This window comes from Phragmites australis, chromosome 11 (genome assembly GCF_958298935.1).
Source record: "Phragmites australis chromosome 11, lpPhrAust1.1, whole genome shotgun sequence".
NCBI lineage: Eukaryota > Viridiplantae > Streptophyta > Magnoliopsida > Poales > Poaceae > Phragmites > Phragmites australis.
Window position 1 is genome coordinate 27,111,861 of NC_084931.1, and position 8,029 is coordinate 27,119,889.

Consider the following 8,029-nt stretch of genomic DNA (forward strand, 5'->3'; position numbering starts at 1 on the left):
CTCTCGAAGGTAAGCTGTTGGAGATCAGAGGAAATAAAGGGAATAGGAACGAGGAAGGGAATCAGGAAGAGAACGAAATGAAGGGAATATGATTGGAGATAGTCTAAGTTAGAAGTATCTTGGATAAAAGTCATTCAAGTCTCAACAGATTTTTAAGGAGACGTCGACTCACAACCACTAGTAAACGATGTGATCAGCGAAGGGCGAAGATGTCATCAATACATTTTATTTTGGATAGGACACGATCTTATATAGTTTTGATCATTATTTTGTATTAGAGTATATCTATAAAATCTATTGAATTTATAATATTGTAAAAACATTTTTTAAAATAAATATATATATAATTTTAAGATTTTAAACTAAATATTTTAAAATCTATTATTAATAAATTTTTAAATTTTAATTAAATATTACTTAAAATGATATATATTTATGATCCGAGAAAGCACTATAAATTTGAGCCCCTGGTTGCGGACATGCGGCTCGACAACGAAAAGACAACGGCACGCAGGCTTCACTATATCCATTGATTACTTGTTTCCTGCGCGAAAGATAATGTCCTTGAACTATTACAGGTAACGAGTATACGACACGTGGGCTCCACGTCGCGTAAATCCCACTGGGCCCACCTCGCCAGCTTCACATGATCAGAATTTCCAGGTCTTTTCAGCATTCCTTTTCCCGTGAAAAAGAAAATCCGTGACACAGGCTGGGACACTAACTGCATCTAGCGGCATTTTATTTCGCTCCGAGTTTTTAACTGCCCGCATTGATGTAGCTCAACGGCACGTGGGGCCGTGCATTCATGTGTACCCCACATGACAGTGTCACTAGCGTCCAGCGGTTCGCGAGGCGCAGGGTGTGTCATGTGCGCCCGCTGAGCCTGCGCTTGCGAATGGAGGAGTGCCTATAAATTCCTCCTCCCCCTCCAACGGCCGCCTGCCCCCAATTCCGACCGACCTCGCCATCCGACCGCGGCGGCGTCGCGGCGGCCAGTGCCTCGAAGGTCCCGGAAGCTTCGCGAACGACCTCGCCGAAGAGAAGCGGGAGGGACCGAGCTGAGCCGCGGTTTCGCGGTGAGTTCCAGCTCCCTCTCCGTTGGTGGTCCAATTCGATTTGGCGTCAAACCCCATTTCCCTCGGGGAGAAGTCGGGCTCGATTTTCTATTTGTGGCGAGATTTCGAATGTTTTTCCTGTATTATATAGATATTTTGGTTTTGGACGGGAGGCTTGTGGAATTTGCTTGGTTTGACAGGTGCAGCTTCCGCTCCTTTCTGCGGTGTTACCCGAATCGACAAAATAGTTTGGTCATCAGTAGTTAGGGTTTGGGAAATGTTACTCGAATCTTCGATTTTTTTTAGCAATTTTCGTTCGAATATATTCTGGAATTCGGCTGCGAGAGATTTCAGCATATAACACCTAAATTCGAATGACTTTTAGGATTTGACACCCAGGTCACGTGCATAAACTCATGTGGCTCCACCTGTCATTGTGATCTTCAGCCGAGACACACCAATTGGGTGTTATATTCTGAAAGTACTATTCGGCTGCGAGCAGTATTTTATAGATTTTTATCGCCAAAATGCTGGAGAAATCACTGAGAAAGCAATTTCACCCATCAAGCAACTAGGGTTGAAAATCTCTTTTGTTTTCATAGGTTCTGAAATTTTCACTGAGAGTCGTTCGTTCTTATCTATTAATTACAGAATTTATGAAGAAATTGGACGAATCGAGCAACCGGGGTCTGGATTGGTGAGTGTTTGATGCGTGGTGATCGAGGGTTCCTGCAGATATGAACGTGGTGGGACGAGTTGGGTCTCTGATCTCGCAGGGAGTGTACTCTGTCGCGACGCCCTTCCACCCGTTTGGTGGCGCGGTCGACATCATCGTAGTTGAGCAGCCTGATGGTTCCTACCGCAGCACACCATGGTACGTCCGTTTTGGAAAGTTCCAGGGCGTGCTCAAGGGCGCTGTGAAGGTTGTTACAATCACCGTCAATGGCGTGGAAGCCAGCTTTCACATGCTGCTTGACAACTCCGGCCAAGCCTATTTCATGCGTGAGCTTGTGCCTGGCAGTGAAGACCCTGGAACAGGTTCGGAAGAAGAAGCTATCAATGAGCCTGAAGCTCCAGCGTGCAGTAAGAGTGATGGGGACCTTTACATTGGCCCTAGTGACAGGCTGGGTAGCCAAGAGTTGAATGTGGAGCATCAGGAGAAGCAAACTACAGAGGAGTTTGAGTCATATGATTATGGTAGGTTGGAGGAAGCGGAATATTTGCCAAAGCAAGCTGACAGGGAAAATTCGGAGGTGGTTCTGGTTAGTGTGGACGGGCATGTGCTCACTGCGCCCATTTCTTCAACAGAGGAGGGTATGGATGATGTGCAGTTAAGTGACCCGCAGTTCCATTTGGGACCTGGGCAGAGCTCTAGTGGGGACTTTAGCCGTAGTGGTGAGGTGTGGGAAGCTGGCATTTTAGGTGATCTATGCATATCACAGGAAAAGGTTAAGTTTGAGTCTGGTCATCGGTCAGAGATTTTGGAAGAGCATGGGGAGGTAACTATTGAGAAGGATAAGTCGAATCACATATCAGTTGATGAAGATGAAGCACTCCATGTGTCTTTAAATGAAGATGAAGTTCTCCATGTGTCTTTAAATGAAGATGAAGCTCATGTTGTGTCTATAAATGAAGATGAGGCTCAGGACACGTCAAGGTCAGGGAACGATGATGAAGGTTACCAACCCTTGACCTGTGAAGACGAGTTTCCTGGTGTCTCATGGGACAATGATGTGGGTTATCAAACCTTGACCAGTGAAGATGAGTCTCTTGGTGTCTTAGGGGACAATGGTACGGGTCATCAACCCTTGACCAATGAACATGAGGCTCATGATATCTCAGAGAATAAGGATGAGGATCATCAACCCTTGACCGAGTCTTGTGATGTCCCAGTGCTTGAAAAAGCTACGGATTGCATGTCTCCAACTAACAAGGATGAGGTTTGTGATCTCAACAACGAGGACATTAAGTTGAAGGATGCTGGTGCTAGTTTCGGTAAGTATGATACATTTAAAAGCTGCTTGGATCTAACATCACAAATAGATGACGGGGATTCAGGGCCCGAGCTCTTTTCTCCCGAATCTGATCATCAGAAGGATTCTGAGCTTAATTTGGGTAACCGCTCTGTTGTTGAAACAGATCTGGATGATGATGAAAGTAAAGCTGCTTACTGTGATCAAGATGATCCATTGCAGGAGGGAGTGGATATTTCAACATTTACTTCAGAAGATAATGGGACACGGAGCGAAAAGAGTTCTTCACATTGTGGCAAGGAATCTGACTTGTGCCCTGAAGGAGGTTCTCATGATAGGAGCAAGGACATTGCCTCTGCTTCAATTGAGGCTGTTAAATCTGATGATTTACAGTCATCCACGGCTAGCAGTGATAATAAAAACAAACTGGGGAGCATTCCAGAGCACTCAGAAGGTGAAGAGGAACTAAATGAAGAAGAGCATTCTCAATCACAGAAAGGCTTGGGTATGCACATGCCAGGTTGCATATTATTCTTATTTCTTAAAGACAATGTCTTATTGTTCTGCTTTAATGTGCACTTGCAGGGGTTGAGATTTCTCTTTGTGGGAACATGTTACGGCCAGGAATGGGTCGAGAATCTGCCAAGGAAGTCTTTCAACATCATCTTGTCTGTGAGGAGGATTTCAAGTCATCAGGACCAACGATTATCAAAAATGCAAACCTTATCGTCAAATTTGACAATAAGTATTTCCCATGGAATAAAGTTTCTCATGTTATTCTTGGGAATGCTGTATTTGGTCCAAACTTTTCCGTAGAACCCGTTGATGCTATTCCAGTTGAACGTCAGGAAATACCCAATTCAAGAGAAGACTCTCTTGGAATGTCTCCCTCAAGCCAGGGATGGTGGCTTTGGCCCATTCCCTCTCGGATATCGAGATCCCTCAAGCGTAATAATAGTGATTCTTCTGAGGACATTTTCCTTGACACAGAGACTGTTTTGAGCCCAATGGATGAGCAAGCTCCGGAGAACAACAAAAACCAATCACCGAGAAAGCAATTTGTACGGACTTTAATTCCCACTAGCGAACAGGTGGCATCTTTAAATCTGAAGGAGGGCCGAAACATGGTGACCTTTAGCTTCTGGACCAGAGTTCTTGGGAAGCAACAGGTTTATGTCTCTATTTCTTAACTATATCGTCCTTTCATTTTGGGATTGTATATTAAATCTGAATTTTTATCTAGGTTGATGCACATATTTACTTGTGGAAATGGAATGCTAAAATTGTGATATCTGATGTGGATGGCACCATAACAAGGTAACGTTCATAGCTCCCTTATTCCTCTTTTATGCTTCCCCCACACTTGAGTAGCTTAGAAACATCAGTCGGTATAATGGGGCTTTTCAAATAAACACAGACTGCTTCAAAATGATGTTTTGAGTGACAATATCATGCATTTCTGTTTTTACTCACAAAATTAAATGGTTAAATTTACCTTCAGTGGTTGATGTATTGTAGGGTGCCATGCTTTGTTTGACAACTAGTGATTTGGGTCCATTAATTCTCTCATTAGGCTGGACTGTCCCGTGGCCTGTAATTTATTGGTTGATGCATTTCCAATGATTGCTTTTTACCTGAAACTGTCACTGAGCAAATCTAGGCTTCCCTGCTCTTAGCACAATTGACTGAATTCAACATCAACCGTATCCTAGAAATTTTGTGCTTTACCGCATCATTTTCTTTTGCAGTGAGCAGCTGATACACATGCTTTTCTGCTGTAAATGACCAAAATCGTTGAATGTGGGTACTTAATGTTACATTTTTCAGGTCTGATGTGTTGGGTCAGGTCATGCCTTTGGTTGGGCGAGACTGGAGTCAGTCTGGTGTTGCTCGACTTTTTTCTGCAATAAAAGTATCACGAATTTATTGAACTTCCTTTTTATTTCTCAAACTTTTTCTTTGAATCTTCCATTTTCCTTGGGTGAGAATATACCCGGTTTTGTGCTTATGTCTATGATAACCTTTTATTTCCCAACCAGGAAAACGGTTATCAACTACTATTCCTTAGTGCTAGAGCAATTATCCAGGCATATCTCACAAAGAACTTCCTCTCCAATCTAAAACAGGTAAGATAACAATTGTCATTTGACCTTGTCTTCTAGCACATGGTTTTATAACTTTTAATGACCTAAGGATATGCGTGGTACAAGTACAGTGATATTGCTAACTTTATTTCTAAGTTATATTGTTAATATGTCTGTAGGCTTGGTTATCCAGTGGACAAATGACAGTTATTTCCAATTTTGCAGGATGGGAAAGCATTGCCCAATGGACCTGTTGTAATTTCACCAGATGGCTTGTTTCCGTCACTCTATCGAGAAGGTAACATACTCTATTAACAGTTGGTTGCATCTTTGACATAATTAGCTTACTATGATTTGGGCGATTGATTTGCAATATCGGTTGACTGAACTTTACTAGAATGGTAGGTAATGCGGCTTCTGGTTCTTCATAGAAAATTGTCTATTAATGGCTTAATGCTAATATTATTCTTTTTAGCATGATGCCATGATCTAATATTCTTCTTCTGTTTTCAGTTATACGGAGAGCCCCACATGAGTTCAAGATTGCATGTCTGGAGGTATTGTTTTTCTTATAGTCGATTCTAATTTTTGGTTTGATACTCTTGACAGATCACATGCAAGTTTTTTTAGTCCTCCTGAGATCTGAAACTTTGCGGCAGTACTATGACTGGTGCTTTATTTCATGTAAGTTTTGTTCTTTGGCAGGACATTAAATCACTTTTTCCTCCCGACTACAATCCATTTTATGCTGGGTTTGGCAACAGAGACACTGACGAGCTCAGTTACAAGAAGATGGGAATTCCTGAAGGCAACATTTTTATCATCAACCCAAAGGTATCTCTATTACACACGTCATAGTCATTAATATTAGAAATATTTCTCTTAATATTATGTTTGTATAATTGCCTCTGAGTCATATCCCATGGGCTTGCAGGGAGAAGTGGCCGTCAACAGTTCTGTTGATGTAAAGTCTTATACCTCCTTGCATACCCTTGTCAACGACATGTTTCCTCCAACAACTCTGGTTGAGCAGGTCGGCTGTCATTCCTAGCTGCTAAGTAGTATTTTGCGTTCTCCCCGGGCATAGACTGGAATGATGTCCACTAAGAACGTATGCCATCATTAAATACCTAACAAAAAATTGCATATGTTGGGTCCAGATAAAGACTTGGTAGTTTCCTTTAATTTCATTTTCTTACATTTAGTCTCTTCCAAGTACCACAGGAAAGTTCCCTAGTTAGATATTTGAACTTGCTGCCAACATTTTTTTTCTGTACGTTAGATAACAGTTGATTCCATCTCCATGAGTACTGCAATTAGTTACGCTTCAAAAAAGATCACCAAGTTAAACAATTACATTTCTACACGTAGATAAAAGGCCAATTAGAAATATATGGCATGTATGCCAACAGCTCAAAAGATACATGGGACAAATGCATGTTCATCTTTTCTTTCTTTTGTTTCCATATATAATATGGCCACACTCCCAGTTCGTAGCTGCCTGATGTTTATTTATGCAGATGACTCTTTTAAGACTAAACAGAGTGAGTGGTAGCGTTCTACTTGCATATGGTAATTTAAAAGGCCTTTTGGGTGCTTGTCTTGTGCTGATTATCAGTGATCCTACTGTGCAGGAAGACTACAATTCCTGGAATTACTGGAAGATACCGCTGCCAGATGTTGATTTGTAGTCTAGTTTTGACAAATACAGCCGTAGATACCAGTAGATTCAGAAGAGCATAGTAGTGAGCTTCGTGTACACTAATTCTCATCACCACGACGGGGTTAGGTCCAATCTGTAAAGCATCTCAAGAGTTCCTGACATCTCGATCCATTAGAAAACTTTACCTGAGCTGGTCAGTTCTACAAGTTACATCAGGGTTGCTAGGCTTTAGTTATTTTGCTCTGATAAATGGAAACCCTTTAGTTATTTGACTGTCAAAACACACTGTATGTTGTATATCAGTGCATGGTAGAGAGATGGCATTGCATTTTGTGCTTCATTTTTACCTTCCCTTGTTCTGTAAAAGTTGCATGTGCTAAACGTATCTGCCTGGGAGATGGAGTGGAGCTACTGCTGTAAGTGGGTTGTTGTTGCTGCAGTGTGAGATCAATTCGTTCAATCTTGCGCGTGAGCAAGCGACGATCACGGCTGCAAGAGTTTGCATAGAGGGGGTTTCTGCCATGGGGTGCGCGAGGCGATGATCGACAACTTTTCTCTCTCTTACCTCTCTCCATCTCAGATTTTGCTGATATTGGCAGGCTTATAGCCAAGTGGAGCTGTGTTATTGTACTTGCTCTGTGTAGATACTCTAGCTAACTGCTTTTCCTACCGCTCTCCTCATGGTGCGACCCGATACCAGGCGACTCTCGAGGGCTACAGCCTCACATGAGCGTGTTGAACATGGCCCGAAGTTGGTGTTACCCTGACGGGTATGTTATGCATTGGTGCTATCTTGGTGGTCATATCGTGGGTTGCTGCAGGTCAGGGCTTCGCTCTGGATCGTCTCTTTTATCGGATGTGTTTGAGCTCTAATATTGCTAGTTGATCTCTTGCTTTGGTCTGGTCATTCTGTCATGCCTCTGATTTCAGAGGTTGTGCCGTGAAAGAGAGAATTAAAGGTGAAAGTCCTAACATGCTTTATGTTTTGTCCACAATGGTAACACCTGTGGGCATTATAATTTCTTTGGAGGTGTTGTGACGAAGTTTTTTTTGGAATCTTTCCGGGTGAAAACCCAGTTTGACTTCCCGAACGAGCAACGATGGTTCATTCACCGTTACCTTCCTGAAGATGTCGTTTCGAAGAATCCCTCTGTTATTTGGTGCTACAATTGGCGACGCTCCTTGCAGCGCACACCATCCTCCATTGCTATTCCAACCCCTTTATTCTTCTGGTCGGTGGGACTCTTCATC

General features: G+C 42.5%; 1 protein-coding gene across 5 annotated transcripts; it reads left to right on the plus strand.

Moving 5' to 3' along the window:
• Nucleotides 1–922: 922 nt before the first annotated feature.
• Nucleotides 923–7,124, plus strand: LOC133884449 (phosphatidate phosphatase PAH1-like). 5 transcript variants are annotated; one of them, XM_062323872.1, is made up of 12 exons: nucleotides 923–1,079; nucleotides 1,710–3,053; nucleotides 3,198–3,536; nucleotides 3,617–4,200; nucleotides 4,275–4,348; nucleotides 4,859–4,943; nucleotides 5,071–5,157; nucleotides 5,341–5,413; nucleotides 5,629–5,672; nucleotides 5,821–5,949; nucleotides 6,050–6,148; nucleotides 6,750–7,124. In XM_062323872.1, the coding sequence occupies exons 2-12, from the start codon at nucleotides 1,796–1,798 to the stop codon at nucleotides 6,804–6,806; spliced, it is 2,829 nt and encodes a 942-aa protein (XP_062179856.1). In that variant the 5' UTR covers nucleotides 923–1,079; nucleotides 1,710–1,795; the 3' UTR covers nucleotides 6,807–7,124. The 5 variants fall into 5 exon arrangements, 3 of the variants coding, with proteins under 3 accessions (XP_062179856.1, XP_062179854.1, XP_062179855.1); XM_062323870.1 differs by having other exon boundaries at nucleotides 1,710–3,536; XR_009903114.1 differs by lacking the exon at nucleotides 6,750–7,124 and having other exon boundaries at nucleotides 1,710–3,536; nucleotides 5,805–5,949; nucleotides 6,050–6,074.
• The last annotated feature ends 905 nt before the right edge of the window (nucleotides 7,125–8,029 follow it).